Source organism: Polypterus senegalus, chromosome 8, assembly GCF_016835505.1.
Source record: "Polypterus senegalus isolate Bchr_013 chromosome 8, ASM1683550v1, whole genome shotgun sequence".
NCBI classification, from domain to species: domain Eukaryota; kingdom Metazoa; phylum Chordata; class Cladistia; order Polypteriformes; family Polypteridae; genus Polypterus; species Polypterus senegalus.
In genome coordinates this window covers 81,207,228-81,229,922 of record NC_053161.1, presented here as the reverse complement: position 1 = coordinate 81,229,922, position 22,695 = coordinate 81,207,228, and the positions used below count along the sequence as shown (strand labels likewise).

General features: G+C 38.7%; 2 protein-coding genes across 4 annotated transcripts in view; one reads left to right on the top strand and one right to left on the bottom strand.

Moving 5' to 3' along the window:
* Positions 1-8,277, top strand: part of tasor2 (transcription activation suppressor family member 2) — a 121,346-nt gene extending 113,069 nt beyond the window's left edge. Inside the window, exons 22-23 of one of the 3 annotated variants that reach the window (XM_039761345.1) lie at positions 3,431-3,515; positions 8,159-8,277. In XM_039761345.1, coding sequence (XP_039617279.1) covers positions 3,431-3,513 — 83 coding nt within the window. In that variant the 3' untranslated portion in view covers positions 3,514-3,515; positions 8,159-8,277. Of the gene's footprint in view, positions 1-3,430; positions 3,880-4,234; positions 4,728-8,158 lie in introns of those variants that run through there. The other 2 variants (XM_039761344.1, XM_039761343.1) reach the window with 2 other exon arrangements.
* Positions 8,278-9,292: 1,015 nt separating this feature from the next.
* gdi2 (GDP dissociation inhibitor 2) overlaps positions 9,293-22,695 on the bottom strand; it is a 40,369-nt gene continuing 26,966 nt past the window's right edge. Inside the window, exons 9-11 of the mRNA XM_039761346.1 lie at positions 13,698-13,842; positions 13,523-13,577; positions 9,293-10,201 (exon numbers count right to left, since the gene is read on the bottom strand). Coding sequence (XP_039617280.1) covers positions 10,049-10,201; positions 13,523-13,577; positions 13,698-13,842 — 353 coding nt within the window. The 3' untranslated portion in view covers positions 9,293-10,048. The remainder of the gene's footprint in view (positions 10,202-13,522; positions 13,578-13,697; positions 13,843-22,695) is intronic.

Below are 22,695 nucleotides of genomic sequence, written 5' to 3'. Positions count from 1 at the left end.
AAGTCCTTATTTTGTTTTAGAAAAACGGTGATTAGTGCTTGGCGAAAAGTTTGAGGGAGAGTTTGGTTATCTCTGGCTTCTGTAAATGTTGCTAATAGGAGGGGAGCTAGCTGAGCGGAGAATTTCTTGTAAAATTCTGTAGGGTAGCCATCAGGGCCTGCTGCTTTCCCGCCTTGGAGTGACTTTATAGCATCTAGTAATTCTGATAATGCCAGAGGTTTATCAAGTTCCTCTCCACTAAAAGTGTCTATTTGTGGTATTTGTAATGTATCCAGAAATGCATTAGATTGTGTGTTGTCTTCTTTAAACTCAGTAGTATATAGGGATTTATAGCAGTCTCTGAAAGTGTGCATTATATTTTTGTGGTCGACGATTCTATCTCCGTTCACGTTGGTGAATACTGAGATTGCGTTGCGCACTTCTTGAATATTCTTCCTAAGCTCCTTTTTTATTCCAAAACATTCCAATATACATTAATAAATCATTCTTTAAGCAATTAGATTCAACAGTAACCTCATTTATTTGGAATTCAAAACATCCACACATCCAAAGAGCGACCCTACAAAGACAAAAGGCAGAAGGCGGCATGGCTCTACCTAACTTCCAGTTTTATTACTGGGCAGCAAATATACAGGCGATAAGAACCTGGACACAAATAGAAGAACATATACAGGCTTGGTCCACAATAGAAGTAAAATTCTGCAGTACTTCTTTGTATTCCCTGCTCTGTGCTCCAATAAACACCACATTATCAGCAATATATTAATAACCCAATTGTGCTTCACTCACTTAGAATATGGAAACAATGTAGAAAGCATTTTAAGACGGAGAAGCTTCTATCTGTGGCACCTCTGCAAGAGAATCACCTCTTTCATCCTTTGCAAACATATGCAGTTTTTAATATCTGGAAAAAATTAGGAATTAACTTGCTTAGAGATCTTTATATAGACAATTTCTTTGCATCCTATGAACAATTACATTCCAAATTTAACATTCTAGCTACACATTTCTTTCACTATCTTCAAATCAGGAACTTTGTTAAACAGAACCTTACCGATTTTCCTCATCTTGCACCCTCATCCATGCTGGAAAAAATATTGCTCAATCTCAAGGACTTAGACTCCATCTCTACAATATATAAAGTCATTTTACAATCCCTCCCTTTCAAAGATCCAAGAAGACACTGGGAGAAAGATCTCTCAATTAATATATCAGAAAAGGAGTGGAAAGTAGCAATGCAGAGAATCCATTCGAGCTCCATATGCGCAAAGTATACAATTATACAACTCAGAATTATATATCGAGCACATCTGTCTTATCTAAAACCCTCCAAAATGTTTCCAGGGCAAGATCCAACCTGCGAACGCTGCAACCAAGTCCCAGCCTCACTGGGTCACATGTTCTGGGCCTGCACCAAATTAACATCATTCTGGACCAAAATTTTTAATTACCTTTCAGACAGCCTTGGAGTCACAATCCCTCCTAACCCATTAACAGCTGTGTTTGGTGTTCTTCCAGATGGGTTTAAAGTGGAGAAAGACAAACAAATTGTGATTGCATTCACTACACTTTTGGCACGCAGACTTATTCTGATAAACTGGAAGAACCCAGACTCTCCTCTTTTAAATCAGTGGGAAACTGATGTGTTATACTATTTGAAATTGGAAAAAATCAAATACTCAGGTAGAGGATCTGTACAGACTTTTTTCAAAACATGGCAGGATCTAATCAGTAATATTTTAAAATAAGTTCATAAAGCACAGAGAATTTATTAATTTAGGTATGGTTACAAGCCTTAAATTTCACACCGTTTGCCTTGCGCTCTCTCTCTCTTTTAGGGGTGGGGTTCGATTTGTCCTTAACTCAATTTTTCTTTTTGTAAAAACTTGATTGATTTGAATGGATTGCAATAAAATTAATAAAAATATTAAAAAAAATAATGATCACAATATGATGGGAAAGTAGGAGTTCTTTTAAAGCTAAGGTGTCGCGCGTGCAATTACAGGGTGTGACGAGTTGAGTCATAGTAAAGAAGATTTGTCATACAGTTTAAAAATAGTAACTGGGTACAGCTTATACACTTTTTATAAATATTTAATGGGTGCACTTGCCTTTTTTTATATAACGAAGGTTTGTACATGGATATTAACTTCAGTCCAGTAAAGTGCTTGCATAACAGCATGCAAAAGCTTTGGCACTGGTCAGTCCCATAGTGTGCATTTTGCTGGAGGTCTATGACATGCTGCCAGACATGATACCATCATCCCAGTGGGTTTGCTGTTATGAAGCAGGGAGCATATAGGTTGCTGGCATACATGTATAAGCAGAGAAGTAAGGCCTGGCATGTTAGGGACAGATTCAAAGCAGAGATACCTCATTTGTATGCACTTGAGAAAAGTTTTTAATACATCCAGTAAGGTCCTATTGGACCATCGCTACGTTTAAAAATTGGATAGACTCTAGCATGTCCATGGGCACTGGTTAATGAGAACCTGTGGCAATGTAAAATGCCATCACAGATTCTATTAGTCATCTTTTGGTAGATCCTTACTGTAGATAATTTCAGAGCAGAAAAGATAGCGAAAGATGCTTTGTGAAAACCTCCAATTTATATAGTGGAGTGGAAGCAGTCACTGGAGAGGAGAGGGTGATGAGCTGTGTACTTGTTTTAAATATTTGATTCTTCTGTTTTTGGTTTGTGTTTTCTTTTTGTTCTTGGTTATCTTACTACAGAGCTCCAGAAGGTGCAGACTTTGTAAATATTTTGTAAATAGTGTGCTTTTTTCACCTCTGTTTGCATTTAATAATTTTCAGGGTGTTATTGTTGCCCTGACTGCATACTGAATTGCATGACTGTTATTTTTGATTATTATTCTTGTGCAAGAAAGCTACTGCTTATTATATAGCTAGTTAAGATAACGTGTACTACACACCTGGTGCATAAATGTAGTCTGCTCAGCTGGAAAAATGTTAGCCTACCTAACATATATTGGGAGAAGGAAGTCAGTCCTGGTGTATTTACTATTAGGAAAAATCTAATTCAGTTTACGAAGAACTCTCCAAAACTCTTTTAGCAATATTTGACGATGTTGTGCTTAGTTTATGATGACGCAGATCCTCCAGTATCTTGGTGTAGTTTACTTCATATTGACTCTTCTTGCTATTACAGAATGTTTTGAACAATATTGTGTGACTGATACACAATGATATATGTATAAATGATATTTATGGTGATGTCATTTATATTATAAAAATTACTTATAAAATGTGCTTTCTCTAGTTTTGTTTTGTTTCTGCCAGTAAAAATGAAAGTGTTATTGCTGAGAATTAGCAGGTCAAAGTAATGTAAATAGAAACTTATGTTAATTTAAGGAAGGATAGAGAATTCCATATAAATGTAGGTTCTGATATGATTTGCTTTCTTTTTCAGATACACCAGATGAACGCTTTGAAAAAAGTGGAATTTTAACATTGGACAAAAATACATTTTTTGCACAATTTAAAAAAAAGTAAAGGTAAATTATTTTATGCAAATACACTTGTGTGTTAGGTAAACGAGCACAGTCAGAATGGCGTGACTTACAAGAGGGGATGGTTGACTTTCATGCTGGTCACTTCTGTTTTACCCATTTTGTTGAGAAAAGCCAAGCCAAATGACACCTTTTATTGGTTAATTAAAAAGTTGACAATATGAAAGCTTTTGAGGCAAATCGGGACCCTTCTTCAGGCAAGATGGAATCATTTTGTTGAAACGGTACAGTATGTGTAATTCGTTGTCCTTTCTGCTCCACTTGTGCATTGTCTAAATTATGTAAGTTTGACGAGGCTGTATGAGGCATTCATAGAAAGTGACAAGAGCACTGCTTTGATTTAAATGTGGATTTTTTTTAATTGTTCAGATTAAGCTGTATGTTATTCCTGTATTTAGTGTATTTATGATAATTTTTCAGTTGAGAAAAAATTAAATAATCAGTATATGACAGAAACAGTATTTATGTTTTTTTATTAGTTTTGAAGTACCATGTATATTTTAACAAAATGTGAGATGTCTGTTATAAACACAAATTCACATGGCTAAATCTTTTTTGAAGGGGTCCAAAAAAATAAAGCACAGTGTAGTGCGCATTTAGAAAACATGGGATTCTTAAAATGTATGTATAGTTGTAATTATTTGAATACAAGTGGAACAAGAGTACCTTAAGAGTGTATAAACATGTTTTTGACACTTTTTCAGGCTCTGATTCCAGTAAGGCATCACTGTCTGCCCTTCAGCATTTCAGAATTGTGTGAAACTCCAAAGCACAGTGTAATGTCCCCCTCTGTGGGACTTGAATCTCTTTATGTGGAGAGTCTTACTGTTTTTACTTATCAATGGTTGGCTGCTACTGCTAAAACATATACACCTCACCTTTACTTTTACAAATATGTAACATTTTACTGTGACAATAAAACATGTTTAGTAGTTTCTGAGTAAGTTATATTTATAGTACAGGTGGCTGTTTAGGATGCTTTGTAAAATACTGAATTCTAGTTTTGTGTATTTTGTATAGTGTACAATTAACTATTTAATGACTCCATTTTGTACATCTAAAATGTATTTACTGTTAGGATGACAGGATGTTGTACGAAATTGTAAAATAAAACCATTTTGAAATTAGCACTGGTATTTACCCCCCCTTTTTTTGCCCCCAAAGATAGGCAATGGGGGATGCCAACCCAGTTTAACGAAGGGTCTTTTCATTCAACCCCTTTCCACTCAGCATTTTTTTTTTTTGCAGTAAGTGAGTTGGGAAATCTGAGTACAGACTCCTGTGTCTGAGTGGACCATTGTCGTCCCTTGTGAGTGTTGCTTTAGGCTCAAGTTACTTCATAGATGCTTGTGTACACACGTGCTGGCCAGTTGTAGTTTCTTTGTGACCGACAGCTATTCTTCCACTTGTGCTGAGAAAAGGGAGCTGTTCACAGTTGTAAACACTCCCTTGTCAAGCAGCACAGAAACACTTCATTCCACCAACACAAAGGATAACAAGCATCATCATTTAATTTCCCCCAAGAACTTTTTTCATACAGCTAAGGAGCAAGTTTTTTTCAGATAATTAGCAAATGATTTCCACCCAGATAGGCTGATTTGGTACATAAATTAGTAAAGCTAAAATCACAGTTGAGTAATCTAAGAACCAAGCAGGAGCATACAGATTGCATATAAACAAATGAGCCACCGGAAAGTTGAGCCTGAGCTCAGGCCACTCTAAGTGCACTTTCTTATGCACAGGTGTTACTTATTTAAAACAAAAAAAAAAATCCCCCCACACACAACAGCTACCATGAGTCAGGATGTGGCTTTCTTGATCAGCAGTGCATTCTTTACAGATGGAGGCAGCAGGCTAGATTATTTTCTGGTGCAAATGTTACATACAGCCTTGGGGGTCATTTCAAAAGTGACACATCGCCATGCAGAAGGCCTGCATAGAGTTAACGGAATTTTGGTCTTAGAGAAGTCACCCGTTACCTCGTCTGAGTAATATTTCATACCTTTAGAGTACTGCACCGACTCCTAGGGTTACCTACAGAAGTGTTTCTCACTGATGGCTGTGTTCTTCCCTTTGTGCAGAGCCAGCAGTGGGTAGTGCTTTTGTAAAGACTTTTCTCTTTAGAGTACCCTTTAATGCACATGCAACCTTCTATTACATGGCTTTACATGCTCGTCATGTTCTTTGCCAATCACCTTCAAACTTGAATTACATGATTTTTGATATCTAGTGTCAGCAAAAGTCTTTAGTTTGGACCTGTGGGACCCTAGGAAGACATATTACTAGAAGCAAAATTACCTGGTCACCAGATGTGTAGTGACAAAGCAAAGCCAGAGAGGAAAGAGGGGTATCGAAAGAGCACAATCGGTTAAGTCTGCTGCCTATTGAGCTAAAAAACTAGGATCAGACCTAAAGCCTGCCTTTATTGGATTATGCTGTTGCGGTTGGTCAAAGTGAATCTTTCATTTGATCAAAGCTTATAAAGAAAACTTAATTGAATAACTGTTAATTCATTCAGTTACCAAACTAGAGGACTGTAGCCAATACAAGCACCATCGTGCATAAGACAGGAGCCAACTGTCCACCACAGGTCACACCCACATGGATCAGTTGTGTTTAATTAATATCCATATGGTGTGTATGAGTTCGACATGAGATAAGCATGTGGATTCGGCAAACATGACCGGGACTTGGAATTTAAACTTGTGAGTGCAGAGCTGTGTCTTTCTTCCCTGAAACTAAGCTTGAATGACCTGCATTATAACAAGAAATTGATCTTGTCTGTTCGTACTTCATGCACCCTAGTAATTCCTGGAGTCAAGCAGCAATGGTGTTTGTGAAGGCTGTCACTGGGTACATGATCATGGTGTGAACAACAAGTGAATCTAAACCAAGGCTAGAATGTGGCTGTTTAATTCTCTTGACAATTACATCTTGCAGTTTAGCATAAAGCTCAAGCCTGTTTTGCTGGGCTTCTTTTTGACTTTGACACACCACAGTTTCAGTGATGTCACATAACATGACAGTATACAGTTGTCACTTTAGACTTAGGTATCTGTGTGGATAAAAGTAGTCTGGATCTGCTCATTCTAATAGTCAAACTGACATTTTAGATACCTGCTAGTGGATTTGTTTTAAGTCTGTGGTCAAATGAACGCAAAACCTTTCTGTCCAGTAGTATTTCTCCATGCCTATGGCAGAAGATTGGGGGGAAAAAGGCCAGCCTGTGAAATGTACATATAGCGTCACAGTACTGTATGGGAGCACTTGTACCATCTTGTGCAAGTCAATGTGCACATGTTCACCTTTCATAGGCATTCTTTCTGAAAATATATTTTTTGTTAATTTTGAATTGTACTATTCTGCATTAAATTAACTAAACAATTTCCTATGTAACCTTAAAAAAAGTCAAGTTTTTAACTAATTTTATTTGTCTTCATCTGGAGCCAGAAGATGCTGTCTTTGCTGTTTCGAGGCATTTGGTGACTTTACTGACAGCAGTCACCCTCAGCTTTCTTTTCTGAGGGATGCTTTAACCCTTTTGGAGCTAGGACAAGGCCAGGCTCTCGGGCCACAGTCACACTGATCATTAGTAAACTCTCCTTGCTGCCTTCTTTGTCTGACGATTTTAACTAATCAAGCCAATAGACCTGGATTTGCACTACATTTTTCCCTGCAAACAAAGATTCATTGAATAGCAAACATGGTGCAAATTCGAATGAGGACTTAAATATGGTCACTATGGTGGAGGTGGGATTACATCAGGGATTGGCTCAGAGTCCTTTCTTATTTGCAATGGTGATGGACAGGTTGACAGACGAGATTAGACAGGAGTCCCCGTGGACTATGATGTTTGCTGATGACACTGTGATCTGTAGTGATAGTAGGGAGCAGGTTGTGGAGACCCTGGAGAGGTGGAGATATGCTCTATAGAGAGGAATGAAGGTCAGTAGGAACAAGACAGAATACATGTGTGTAAATGAGATGGAGGTCAGAGGAATGGTGAGGATGCAGGGAGTTGAGATGGCGAAGGTACAGTAGATGAGTTTAAAAAAAAAAAAAGAGTGCAGGCAGGGTGGAGAAGAGTGCCAGGAGTGATCTGTGACAGACGGGTATCAGCAAGAGTGAAAGGGAAGGTCTACAGGACAGTAGTGAGACCAGCTACGGGTTGGAGACGGTGGCACTGACGAGAAAGCAGGAGACAGAGCTGGAGGTGGCAGAGTTAAAGATGCTCAGATTTGCATTGGGTGTGATGAGGATGAACAGGATTAGAAATGAGTACATTAGAGGGTCAGCTCAAGTTGGATGGCTAAGAGACAAAGTCAGAGAGGCGAGATTGTGTTGGTTTGGACATGTGCAAAGGAGAGATACTGGGTATATTGGGAGAAGGACGTTAAGGATAGAGCTGCCAGGGAAGAGGAAAAGAGGAAGGCCTAAGAGGTGGTTTATGGATGTGATGAGAGAGGACATGCAGGTGATGGGTGTAACAGAACAAGATGCAGAAGACAGGATGATATGGAAGATGATCCGCTGTGGCAACCCCTAACTGGAGCAGCCGAAAGAAGAAATGTGTATTGTGTGAGAATTCTACCATCTGTTTTGTATCATTTATTTTTTATGTTTTTCAGCTCTCCTAGTAAAGAACTTAAGTCACAGTTCCTCATTTATCATCTCTACATCTACCTTTATTAGATGGATGAAGGTCTCTGGTTCTTAGCCCTAATTATTAAAAATTTAACCTTAACATTAAACCACAGCTACAAGTTTCATTAATTTGAGTACATTTTGATTTGGTTGAGTCATCCTGAAATGAACACTCTTCTTTCAGAGGGCCAATGGTTTAACAAGGAAGACACACCGATTTGGACAACTGGACATTGTCACCTGCACTTATCTCCATTGTGCAAATGCCCTGGCATCTGTGCACAAGTCATTTTGCTGATTAGGTACAGTAAATGCCTGTAGCAACAAGTATGATGATGGTGGTCCTCTACCTTTTATCTCAGGGCATAGCTCTATCTAACCAGTAATACGAAGTAACCCAAGTGGCAGTTATAACATCAAAGACTCTACACTTGACTTGTCCCCCATCAGCAGAGGCTTGTCCATTTCTACAGCTAACAGCAAATGGCCCAAGGTACTGCAACCTCTTGTTTAAGCAGCATAAATACTGCAAATGAAACAGCAGGAAAACAAAACTCCTGGTGGAATCCCATGACATCAATTACAGGCTAAGGCATTGAGTTTATCATTTCAATTAAATGTTAGTCCATTGAACATACAAATAAATCTTTGTTTCAGGTAGTGTCGAGTTGTCAATTATCAGTTACTATTGATAGTATCAGTGCTTGCATTTTCAAGCTGTCACAATAAATGCAATTCTTTGGGCACATTTTACTGTCTTCCAGTTGTTGCTGTTGTATTTTTCTCTCTGTACCATTAAAATCAAGTGGTGGCCCAGTAAGGCTACAGAAGTGATTGTCAACTTTTTTTGGTTCTGCTCTGGCCTAATGTTAAAACATGGGTAGAGGAACCAGAATGGAATAAACAAAACAAAAAAAGAAGCAAACACCGATAAACAGAACAATATGAAACATTATGCTGGACAGTGAAGTCAGAAAAATATTTGTCATTAAATACCTGGTAGTCATCCACTTTAACCAAAGAAGGCTGAATTGTAAAGATGGCCTTGTCAGAGAGTCAGAAATGTGAAGTAATTCATCCTAAAGTCATTCCACACAAACATTAAGGAAACACACAACAAGTTTTTAAGACTGACTTTACTTTGCAGTATAGAAATCAGAGAGCCTTTAAAAACATCTCATTTTGTTCCTTTGCCACAGCACTTTGGTCCATACACTGAGTGCAGCCACACTGTGCCTGCTGCTGCTGTTGTTGTTGCTGTTGTTCCACTCCCAAAAGATGATGGATGTGAGTGGGCTCTCACGTTCATGCTGTGTCCACGCTTTTGGCTAAATACTTTATTTGGCAATCGTATGTCAGGCCATGGCAAACTGGGTCCGATAATCACTGATTTTTAGATATATTTCAAGACATTTCAACCAGGATTTTTCCCCACTCTGTTTTCAGTTATCACATTTGCAAAATTCTTTATACAATAAAGGACCATGTATTACTAACCAAAAATATTTTCACTTGCATTAAGGTTGTCCTATGTCAACAATGATATTGTACATACCATGTTATTATTAAAACATAAAAAGCATTTTTTTCCTTTACCTCTGCAAATAAACTAAATGGCCACAATGTAAATTAAATAAAACATTGTGGAATTTGGCATTTTGGGCAGTACCCACATCGGTCATATATACATGATGTCAGGAAAATAATGGACATTAACCTAGAATCAGTGCAATACTTGTCAACATGAGATTAGAAAAAGCAGGCCCCCACAAAGTAAATGTATGCAGTGTTCAGTAATTTCCTTAATGGGCACAAGGCATTGTAATCAGCCATCATCATTTAGGTTAGGATCTGCAGTTGTGATTGGGAGCCTCTTACTGCTCTGTCTCCCCAAAGATGTCAGTCTTCTTGCGTTTCATCTCTTCAAAGTCAAACTCTGAGCCGGTCATCCTTTTGTAGATATCTTTGATGTCATCACAGGTTGTCTCAAAGTGAGTTGTGGCATCATAAGAACGGGAAATGAAAATCTGAGGAAAAATAATCCAAACTGAAATTATCTTAGTTTAGGTAAATGTAACTAATAACTCATAATCAACTTCTAATAGAAGTTAAAGGCCATATCCTGCAATTCACTTTGTAAGCTGCTGACAGTGACCCAGTCCCTCCATTCTTCACAACCCTTATGTTGTGATCTGTTTTCTCTACTTTTTTTAACACACATTTACTAGGACCACCTTCACCCGTCAATAGGACCTTAGTGACCAAGAAATGCATTTTTAGATGTACTAACCAAAAGAAAGTAGTACTTAAATAATATGGCAATAATGATTACAGTTAACTACCCTGTTATTCCAGCACCTCCGTTTTGTTAGCTTACAGTTACGGTCACAAGTTTACATACACCTTGGCTAAAAACATTCAAACTCAGTTCTTCAACTCCACACATGCCATGAAACCAAACAATGTGTGTATTAAGTTAGAGCATCTACTTAATTTCGCTAAGAGGTTTTCTCCACAATAATGAATAAAAGACACGTTTATTTCAGCTTATAACCACTATGCCAGATTTTCAGTGGGTCAAAAATTTACGGAGATCAAACATACACTAATTGAGTTAGCACAAGAATTGTTTGTTAATGTTTTTGAGTTTGCAAGTTTTTAGCCATGGTGTATGTACACTTATGACCACAATTGTATCTCTCTCCCCTTACCTAGGCTCATGGCAAAACTTCCTACAAGTAACTTGCATTGACAGTCATAACAGCCATATGCACTTTGACACAACTGGTCCCAGTACCAGCGATCTAAAGTCAGTCCATTAGGGCAACATTAATATAGTGTGTATGTGACGGTGCAGGTCAGCTCCATGCTCCCACTTAGGTTTCAGGACCCTCTTGAACATGACACCATCGATAGTCATGACAGGATGAGCACAAACACCCAACGCATTGCAAGAGGCAGGTGCAAAAGTGAACTGTGCTTTTATTAAAAACAATTCAAAAATCAAGAGTGTCCAAAAATTGGGCAGTGCAAAAAATTCAATAAATAAACCATCCCATAAAAAACGTTTTCAGTGGAGGGTAAAAATTAAATATTCCTTTAAAAACTAGGTTAAACACGGCAGGAAACTGTTCATAAAAACAATGAACCTTGGTGCCCTTTAAAACGGACTTCTTGTCTCATCCCTTTCCGGAACCTTGCACACTGAGGAGAAGTCCACCAGCAGATGCAGACAACCTTTAATCCAGGCTCCTGTCTCCGCTGCCAGTCTCAAGGCATTCTGCAGAGAGCCGCCAGACCCTGCTCTGCACCCACCCCTGCCTTTCCTGACTCCACCCAGCAAAAGTGTGCCCCATCTTCTCACCACTGACACTTCGTAGGCTCTTCCCGGCAACAACACAAATTCCTGAGCATAACAGTCCCTTCTGCTAACTGATCACTCAGCAGAAGCGATCCCTTGGCCCTCTCCCAAACGTTGGCCACACACATTCCCATCTGTCTGCTTCCTTTCCTCACACCAGCTCTCTCACCAGTGAGAATCCTAGCAGCAGCAGCATTCTGCATGTGTGCACTTAATACTGGGCTGTCTACTCCCACAGAACGGAACCATTCTCGCCACACTACTAAGCCCCCACCCAAAAACCTTTTAAAAGACTTTTTTTTTTGGGACTATTTAAAATAATTTTGCAAATGATCTAAAATCGCAGATGCTCATCTTGAGTGTCCTGCATGCAGAAAATAAGAGACAAATAAGACCTAATAGAATAGCATGATTACCAGCAACAGGCGGACTTCTGCACTTGCAGGTATGCACATTCGCCATCTCATGATGGCAAGAATAAAACACAGAAGAAGCTTAGCTGGATCTATATGTAGAAATACGAGAGAGAACCCATGGCTGGAGATGCACAGGAGCTGGACGCAAAGACAGTGGTTCAGCAATTTAAGAATATTGAGAAGGAAGTTCAAATACTTAAAACCAGCAGATGAGTAACTTCTCATGGTCACACAGTATCAGTGGCAGGATTTAAACCTGAAACTTCACGGTTTGAAGTCCAGTGCTCGTGCTGCATAGTGGTTAAGTGTTTGGACCTCAAGCCCTGAGGTTACGGGTTCAAATCCCGCTAATGACACTGTGTGACCATGAGCAAGTCACTTCACCTATCTGTGCTCCATTTAAGTCTCCTTGCATAAAGTCATCAGCCAAATAAATTAAGGTAAGTGTAAAAAATTACTTTTAGGATTAAAATGGACCTCTCTCTATTGTTTTGGAAGCCATCAGGTTTTACTTTTTGCTGGTAACTGGAATAACAAACCCCAAGTCTCACGCAGGTAAGATCACTTCTTGTAAAATGACAAGATTAATGATTTTGTTACATAATGAAGTGTGATACAAACAAAGCAAGCACACTGCACAGCATGCTTTGTAAATTGTTAACATCCCCAGCGGAAGCTGAACACAAAATCCACTTCCTCTCCTCTTAAAATTTAGCCCATTTAGGAAGTAGTTTCACTTCTTGTAGAATGTTTGCTTAAGGGCTAAATATATTCACTCTCCTGTAATCAGTTTTTGACGTTTGTCCTCTTAGCTATTCATGTTAAATCAAGTGTTTTTGGGGAAAAAGCAGTTTGAAACAATACATTTTGAATTAATAGCTAAAAAAATATACAAGTAGCAAGTAAGCCTTATGTACATTTGACTCATCTGCTGCTTGTTCTTTGACTGCAGTTATTCTAAAGAGGCTCCATTCAGGCCTCATTTCCTGTGCTGCTTTTTTTTAAACTTCCCTTAGTTCGGTCAGCATTGTTACTGCTTATCTCAAGTTTCCTAACATAAACCACCATACAAGACGATGGAAGAGAATATCAGATGCATGAAGCACCTAGCTGTGCTTTTAGGAAATGACTGAAGTGCTCAGATGACACCAAGTTCAATTGGCTTTTATTCTGTCAAATTGCATAATAAAAGAGAAAGCTGTTCCAATACCCCATATTTCAAATCGGGACTTTTGGAAATTTCACAGCAAGCTCTTTAACCATCATTTTCATAACTGAAATTGAGACATTCTCATGTGATAAAAAAGTAACACCCAGACAATATGCTGCTCTTTCAGTAGGCTAACTGTCAAAAAAGGAAGTGGCCACTGTTATCAATTGGGACGAAGACTGCACTAGCAAGAAACAATGCAGTTAAATTCAGGGGGGTTGGGGGGTGTTATTTGTATATTGTCTTTACCAGAAAAACTACTGAGTGCTTCCACCTATCACACATATTCAATTACATTAAAACTATCCACATAAACCTGCTAAATTAAATTTGAACCTAAAAGGTAAAATTCTATACTAACCTGGCTTTCAGTTCCAAAGTCAGTGGGAGAAAACTGATCACTAATACTGACAAACCTGCAAAGAAAAACAACAAAATGAACATTTCCAAGGCTCTGACAATAGTGGGCAAAAATGTTGGAGATGGATATCCAAGATATGAATAATAAAATGAAAAAAGGAAAACAAAACAAGTACTTTTGTTCAATAGGCTCGAGAAGGTCCAAAGCCGGCTTGATCTCCCTCTCTGGGTCAGATGATTCCACTGTAGTGCTGACAATTGCAATGTATTTTCCCTGGGCAGCAACATTGTGTGCATAGGAAATCATGCATACATAAATATCTGTAAAGGCAAGACAAGGTAGTCCATGAAAATAAAACAGTCAAATATATAACTGAAAATGTAAATATACTGAATATTCAGTACATTTAGGCAAAAACAAATTGCTAAGGATCCAAAAATTATATACACAATTTTAAGACTGCTTGGGGATAGGGCTTAGCACTCCATGGAAAATTTCAAATACATTTTGTGCACTTTGCAGATCCCAACAGTTGCCCCCCCTATTTGTTAACAGTCCCATTAGTTTAAAAAAGTGCTAGCCGGGGGAAAAAAAAACAAAAAAAAAAAACATGCCAGAACTGCAATGGGAGAATTTGGCAAAAATCTACTATTAGTGCTCCAGCTGTTTAAAATACTGAACCAATGAAGGATTCAGATAGCCCTCCGTTTCAAAGTGGATACTAAACTGACAACTTGAGCACAATGTGCCATGCGCTATGCAAATGAAGCCGCAGTGCCCACCAACTAAGTACAGTGGAACCTCGGGTCACGACCATAATTCGTTCCAAAACTCTGGATGTAACCCGATTTGGTCGTGAACCGAAATAATTCCCCCATAGGATTTTATGTAAATACAATTAATCTGTTCCGGACCATACGAGCTGTATGTAAATATATATTTTTTAAAGATTTTTAAGCATAAAAACAGTTACTTATACCATAGAATGCACAGTGTAATAGTAAACTAAACATAAAAACATTGAATAACCTTGAACAGAGAAAACTAATATTGCAGGAGTTCACGCTATTGCCTTACGAACCGCTAGCTGTAAACACTTTTTTTAATGAGTTTTAAGCACAGGGGAAAAAAATGAACATTTGAAAAATCCATAATTTATACAAAAACTAACCATAAATGACCAAGAATAGTAACATTGCAGGAGTCAAACCTTCTGGCATAAAGGAAGTGAGGAGAAACTGGGTGGAGAGGAGATTACAGTTTTGAGGTGAAGTCCCCCTGTGTGATGCACGTCTGACCGAGAACAATGTACTGTACAGGGAGAGACTGAACACGTGCCGAAATCACCGGCGCGTACGAACCGGAAGGGAAACTGGCTTGTTTGTCACCCGAATGTGTGGTCGTGAGCAGATGCAAAAGTTTGGCAAACTTTTTGGTCGTAACCCGATTTGTACGTGTTCAGAGAGAGACGTTTGTGACCCGAGGTTCCACTGGATGCATTTTGCACACTAAATATGCTCCAGTCAGGTAAAGGCCAAAAGGGCCAATAACTCCGGGTACGTTAACAGAAAACACACTGACCAAAAAACAAAAAAGACAGTGATATCCAAAATTACATCCTTAAGATTTAGTGTAGGGAATTATAAGCCGCAGTTTACGTCTGAAATATTCAAATTGAAATATAAATATCAAATACCTTTTAAAATTATTTATTTTAAGAAATGAATGCAACATCCCTCAAAAAGAACACTTTTATTAAATTACTTTATGATAAATTTCTCACACAAGTAAATACTTCACAGCATTTTACCATTGTCTTAAGTTCATTATAATACCTGTTAATAAATACCAAACCTGATATTCATAGAATTACATATTGATTATTTACATACTTCTATACTTGTGAAAACAAAGTGAGATTAAGTCTTCCAGTTTGTAATTCAGTGTTGAATGTCACCTACTTTAAAAGTAGCGATAGTGGTTACTTTTTTCTCGCTGACTTTGAAAGTGAAAACATCCTAAAATACAGCTCTGTAAATCACTATAATATTTTCAATCACTTTGTTTGTTATTAGAGAATACTTGTTATACATGAATGCCTTTCTGGTCAATACATTCTTTCCTATCAACACTATAGTCGACCCTTGATATACGCCCGGCCTGACATACGAACAACTTGGTTTACGACCAAAATTTTTGTTTTGAATTGTGACCAATGTCTTGAGTTACGACCCGAATGCAGTCATGTGTATCTGCTTTTGCGATTGTAAACAAACAGCCAAGAGCATTTATAAGCATCAGTTGGAGCCCAGATAGTGTGTTTGTGGACGTAATTTTGGTTGGTGCAGCGATTTATATATTTTGATAATTGCTATCAAAATGGCTTCAAAAAAGCTACAAAAGAAGCTAAGGTAGGAAGGAAGGAAGAGAAGGTAACAAAGGTAAAGAAAGTGATCACAATCGAAATTGTGCAGAAATATGAGAGTAGCATTCATGTAACCGATCTCACTAACATAACATGTACAGCATGTCGAAATCCACCATCTCGACAATTTTACAAAGAAAAGATTTGTATAAAGAAGCTAGTGTTGCTAAAAGTGTTACTCAAATTAGTAAGTCACGATCAACAGTGTTAGACGAGGTAGAGAAAAGCTATTATTAGTGTGGGTAAACAAAAGGCAAATGGCAGGGGGTTGATGACATTGTCACTATAACTGAGTCCATAGGCTTACAGGTAGACAGTGGTGATGTTGAGGAATACTCAGAGGAACTGTCTACAGAGGAACGTCAGCAACTTCTGGCTAAGCAACAGAGAATGGCAGCTGAGGAGCTTTCTGAAGAGAAGGGGGAGGATCAATAATCAGTGCAGCAAATTTCCTCTTCAGAAATAAAGGACATCCTGAAAAAATGGACAGAGCTACAAACATTTGTAGAGAAGGCCCACCCAGACAGAGGAAAAAGCTAATCTTTGCATTAACTTGCTTAATGACAATGGAATGTCATACTACAGAACTGTGTTGGAGAAAAGACAGAAACAGACAACCTTAGACCAGTTTTTATTTCCAAAAAGGTTGAGACCTAGTGAGCCAGAAGCAAGTCCTGGTGGGCTACAGCCTCTCCCAAAGAAAGAAAGGACACCAGAGAGCCAGAGTCCTGATGTTCTTATGGAAGGGGACTCTCCTTCCAAACAATTACCACCTTCCGTTTCATTCTCCTCCTCCTCCCTTCCTGCAAGCCAAAGATGTCAACTTAAATGGCGAGTACAGTATGAAATTGTTGTTTCTGGTAGCCTACGCACTTTTTATAACTTTTTGGTTAGTACATTAGAAAAATTATTGATGTTTTTGGTAAATTATGCACAATATACAACCCTTTTTTATTATGAAAAGGTTAATGTTCGGAAAGCATTATGGGTATTTCCATTATTTCTTATGGGAAAAATAGCCTTGACTTACAACCAGCCCTCGCAAACAAATTGAGTTCATAAGTCAAGGGTCCACTGGATTAACATTCATCAAGCATGACAGAGATTTTTTTGATGAAGGAGAATGTCAAATGATTAACCATGTTCCACAAAAGAGATTTCAGTCAAAAAAAACTGACAAAATTTAAGTAATGACGTTGCTTTTAATACTGCATGATATTTTAGTGGCTTACTGTTAATTTACCCTAAAATTAGTTTGGAAACAGTTCACAACATGATAGCTATGTAGGTAAGGCGGGTAGAAAGAGAGGTAGAGGAGGACAATTAAATAGATACATTTATATAACACACACATACAGTGGTGTGAAAAACTATTTGCCCCCTTCCTGATTTCTTATTCTTTTGCATGTTTGTCACACAAAATGTTTCTGATCATCAAACACATTTAACCATTAGTCAAATATAACACAAGTAAACACAAAATGCAGTTTTTAAATGATGGTTTTTATTATTTAGGGAGAAAAAATCCAAACCTACATGGCCCTGTGTGAAAAAGTAATTGCCCCCTGAACCTGATAACTGGTTGGGCCACCCTTAGCAGCAATAACTGCAATCAAGCGTTTGCGATAACTTGCAATGAGTCTTTTACAGCGCTCTGGAGGAATTTTGGCCCACTCATCTTTGCAGAATTGTTGTAATTCAGCTTTATTTGAGGGTTTTCTAGCATGAACCGCCTTTTTAAGGTCATGCCATAGCATCTCAATTGGATTCAGGTCAGGACTTTGACTAGACCACTCCAAAGTCTTCATTTTGTTTTTCTTCAGCCATTCAGAGGTGGATTTGCTGGTGTGTTTTGGGTCATTGTCCTGTTGCAGCACCCAAGATCGCTTCAGCTTGAGTTGTCGAACAGATGGCCGGACATTCTCCTTCAGGATTTTTTGGTAGACAGTAGAATTCATGGTTCCATCTATCACAGCAAGCCTTCCAGGTCCTGAAGCAGCAAAACAACCCCAGACCATCACACTACCACCACCATATTTTACTGTTGGTATGATGTTCTTTTTCTGAAATGCTGTGTTCCTTTTACGCCAGATGTAACGGGACATTTGCCTTCCAAAAGTTCAATTTTGTCTCATCAGTCCACAAGGTATTTTCCCCAAAAGTCTTGGCAATCATTGAGATGTTTCTTAGGAAAATTGAGACGAGCCCTAATGTTCTTTTTGCTTAACAGTGGTTAGTGTCTTGGAAATCTGCCATGCAGGCCATTTATGCCCAGTCTCTTTCTTATGGTGGAGTCGTGAACACTGACCTTAGTTGAGGCAAGTGAGGCCTGCAGTTCTTTAGACGTTGTCCTGGGGTCTTTTGCGACCTCTCGGATGAGTCGTCTCTGCGCTCTTGGGGTAATTTTGGTCGGCCGGCCACTCCTGGGAAGGTTCACCACTGTTCCATGTTTTTGCCATTTGTGGATAATGGCTCTCACTGTGGTTCGCTGGAGTCCCAAAGCTTTAGAAATGGCTTTATAACCTTTACCAGACTGATAGATCTCAATTACTTCTGTTCTCATTTGTTCCTGAATTTCTTTGGATCTTGGCATGATGTCTAGCTTTTGAGGTGCTTTTGGTCTACTTCTCTGTCAGGCAGCTCCTATTTAAGTGATTTCTTGATTGAAACAGGTGTGGCAGTAATCAGGCCTGGGGGTGGCTATGGAAATTGAACTCAGGTGTGATACACCACAGTTAGGTTATTTTTTAACAAGGGGGCAATTACTTTTTCACACAGGGCCATGTAGGTTTGGATTTTTTCTCCCTAAATAATAAAACCATCATTTAAAAACTGCATTTTGTGTTTACTTGTGTTATATTTGACTAATGGTTAAATGTGTTTGATGATCAGAAACATTTTGTGTGACAAACATGCAAAAGAATAAGAAATCAGGAAGGGGGCAAATAGTTTTTCACACCACTGTAGATTTTTTTTACCACTTGTCAAAGCTGTCTTGCTGAGAAGCCAAACTCTCTGACCAACGATGTTACTGATCTAGCTACAGAGCAGCAGCAACTTACTTCAAATTTCCACACATGTGCAGCCCAACCTTTCCAGGTATCGTCAGCTGCCAAGCCTATATATCTCGCTCTCTTCCTTTCATGCGCTTCCTTGATTAACACTCCCCATGGAACTGTTAAATCAGTTAAGTACACGATTCTTTCCCTGTAAGACCACAATATCATACAGTATCTGACCACAAGTTACTTATAGCCATTTCTTTTGGGACCTTGCATTAATGTCTACATTAAGCTTCCAATCATTTGACACACTTACGTAACCCCTACCAGATCTCCCTCACCTACCTTACTTGAAAAGGGTGTTCTAATTAGAAGCCCTGCTATGTTGCACGTGCCCCATTACCGCTTTGAGCCACAGATATGCTTCTGCCTGCTTCACCGTTACCCCTGGGTCTCATTTAAGCCATGCTTTAATCGAATCAAACACTTAAAACTCGTCTACCAAGTTGAGCACTGGTAGCAGAAAGAGTCCCATGTCATATAAATGTGCCTGCTTGTGCATCAGGGGACTCCTAACCATTACTTTATATATGCACTAACCATCCTTTCACACATCTCCACTTGGCAAATAGCTTTGTTGTAAATTGTCAAACGCCACATAATCCGTGGGAACAACCCAAACTGCAAACACCACTCTTTAAACTTGCCTGGCAGACCTGCTACCCATCATTTAGTGTGGCACTATACCACCTTCCAAGGCTTTTTACTGGCTCATTGATAATATTGGGAGTAACTTCCTCATCTTTTAGGGCAAATGTTGACAGGAGTGGTTGAGGGCGACAATCAGCTGTTAATGGCGACAAAACTCACGGTTGAGTCACAAGCATTCCCTCTCTGCTTGGACGACTATTAAACTCACTGACCCGGCATCTAATCCTTGTGTGCGTATGAGTTACGAAATGCAAACAAATGTAAACAAAGGCAAGATGGCATCAACATCTCACGAGGGAGCGAAGACAGTGCAGAAAAGAAAATACCCAGCATGTTTTACGCATTATCGCAGAGTCAGACTCCGATTTTTCAGAATCTGAATTTGTTGAGAGTAATCAGGAGATTGAGCAAGAGAGTGAGGAACTGGCATCAGCTGATCAGACACCAGCCAATGCTGTCTTAGCTGAGCGCATTCATGCAGCCGATTCAGCTACAGCAAGGTCCATGTGGGAGGAATACCCAGATATTGATCCATGGGAGCCAAACTGGCTACAGGACTTCACAAGACAGCATGGCTTCCTGTTGGACACGACAGATTACCGGCCGCTGGACTATTTCAGGCTGTTCTTTCCTGAGGCTGCCTTTCAGACGAGACAAATAGGTTTGCAGAGCAATTTTTTTAACTGCGGGCTGCACTTGCATTGCATTCTCGTTTTTCAAAGTGGAAACCCACAACAAAAGACGAGATGAAGGGCTTTGTGGCATTACAAATAGAGATGGGACTAGACTAGCGATAGAACTTCAGGGAGCATTGGTCCAAACGTGCTTTGTCCCCTGGTGGCTTTGTTCAGGTTGTACCGCATGATAGGTTTATGCCGCTGCAATGTTTTATTCACTTCTGTGATAACCAGAGGCAAATCCCAAGGGGTGAGCCAGGCTATAACCCCATGTATAAAGTTCAGCCCCTGCTTGACATTGTGGAACCAACATATAAACAATTTTATCAGCCTGGCCGTGATTTGTCTGTGCATGAATCTATGATAAAATACAAGGGACGCCTTTTTTCCATCAATATATGCCAGACAAGCCCACAAAGTGTGGCATAAAGGATTTCGTACTGGCAGAAGCAAACACTGGTTTCTGCCTGAAAGTAATTACATATACAGGAAAATATTTCTTTCAAAGGGAGAACTGTCCCTTGACAAGTCAGGTTGTACTGGAGCTGCTTCAGGGCTATGAACATTTAGGTCATGTTGTGTACATGGACAATTTTTATACATAACCAGAATTGTTCATGGAACTACACGGCAGGGGAATTGGAGCTTGTGCACAGTGAGGGTGAACAGGAGACACATGCCTTCACAGTTGAAGCCAGTCAGGCTGAACATGAAAAGAGGTGACAATCTGGTTTTCATGTGGGCGGATAACTTGGTGGCAGTGGCATGGCACGATGTCAAACAGGTGACTTGTCTCTCTACAGTACACACTAACGATATATGTGAGAAAGTGCAGCAACAGACAATTGAAAAGGAAACACCAGTGCAACACGTATTGTATGTAAGCAGTGCAATGTGGCAATGCATGCAGCTGGCTGCTTTGAGCGATATCATACTTTGCAGGACTTTGTTGTGTAACATGTATGTGAAATCATAGTATGCAGGCTCATACAACATACAAGATACAAGACAGTAACATTTGTCAAAAGTAAATATTTTTTGTTGATTTGATATGTTAAACCATTGCTTTTTTTTTTTTTTTAAAAGTTTTTGGAAAAATATTCAGCCCTGGGAGAAAAGAAACAAAAAAAAAAAAAATAGCCGTAAAAGGAGTTAAATCTTTTAACAATAGAAACACTTTGACACTTACTAGGCTTTACTTTCATTCCAGCCCATTTCAAATTGTCTTTCAAAGTAATCTCTTTGTACAATTATGTGGCTTATTTTGTGTACAGTATGTTAATTATTTACCTGAAATGCTTAATTTATTTTTAACAGAAGGCATGATAATCTCTTTAAACTAAAGACTAAAATTTACATTTTTAAGATTATAACTGAGCAGAGAAATGGCAAGCAAGAGACCACCTCTGGCACTGATGCCACCACTTACATTGTGAATGTTGAACATAACTGAAAGTAACGCATGTAATCAATCCAAGGGCAAACTGTGTTGAGTAGAAATGTAACAACACTAGTGTGCTTGTGGACTCAACTGCAGCACAAAAGAAGAGCATTCAGGTTTTCCTGCTACTGTTACCTCTGAGTGGAGACTCTACTGTGGTTCAGTCTTAGTGGTTAGAAATGCTGAGGGCGAGGCTAACATACTCTTAACTGTTAAGTTAACAACAGAACATTATGCAAGAAAGTACATTGTTAAGAACAGGATTATACTCAATAGTGCAGTGGCACAGATGAAACAAACTTTTAATTTATTCAAGTAGACAATGCCTACATTGTCTATCAAATGCTTCTCTTTACTGTCAAAAATTCTCTTTTCTGAAAATAACCTTCAAATGATGATATACATGTGGTTAATGTGGCAGTTTCACTGAATCCAAAGAAAATAAAAAAAATAAGGGCAAGCCAGCATGTGCCATACGGTGTACAGTTCAGTATTTTCTCACTTCAGCTAATACATTGAGAATTCACTTAAAGCAAATAACACAAACACACATAAAATGCAGTATTCTAAACTATACAGTTAAGTATCAGAAGTTACACAGAGAATTCAATACTGGAACAACAAAATGTAGTACATAATAAATCTGAAAATTATGTAAGTTTCAGATTAGGGTGAAGGCAAACCATTTTAATTGAAAATGTTACCATATCTACTTTAAGGAAAAAATATAAAATTTGAGACAATACAAATAATTTAAACATGAAGATTCTGCTTTAATTTTTTTCGTTGTCCCTGACCTCCTTAAATTTTCATGACATACGCCAAGAAGCTTGTAGCTCCTTTTCACTGCGCTAATAGCCCGCTTTTTATTCTGCAAATGTGTGGATTAGCAGAACACAGCCTGCTACACCCAACAC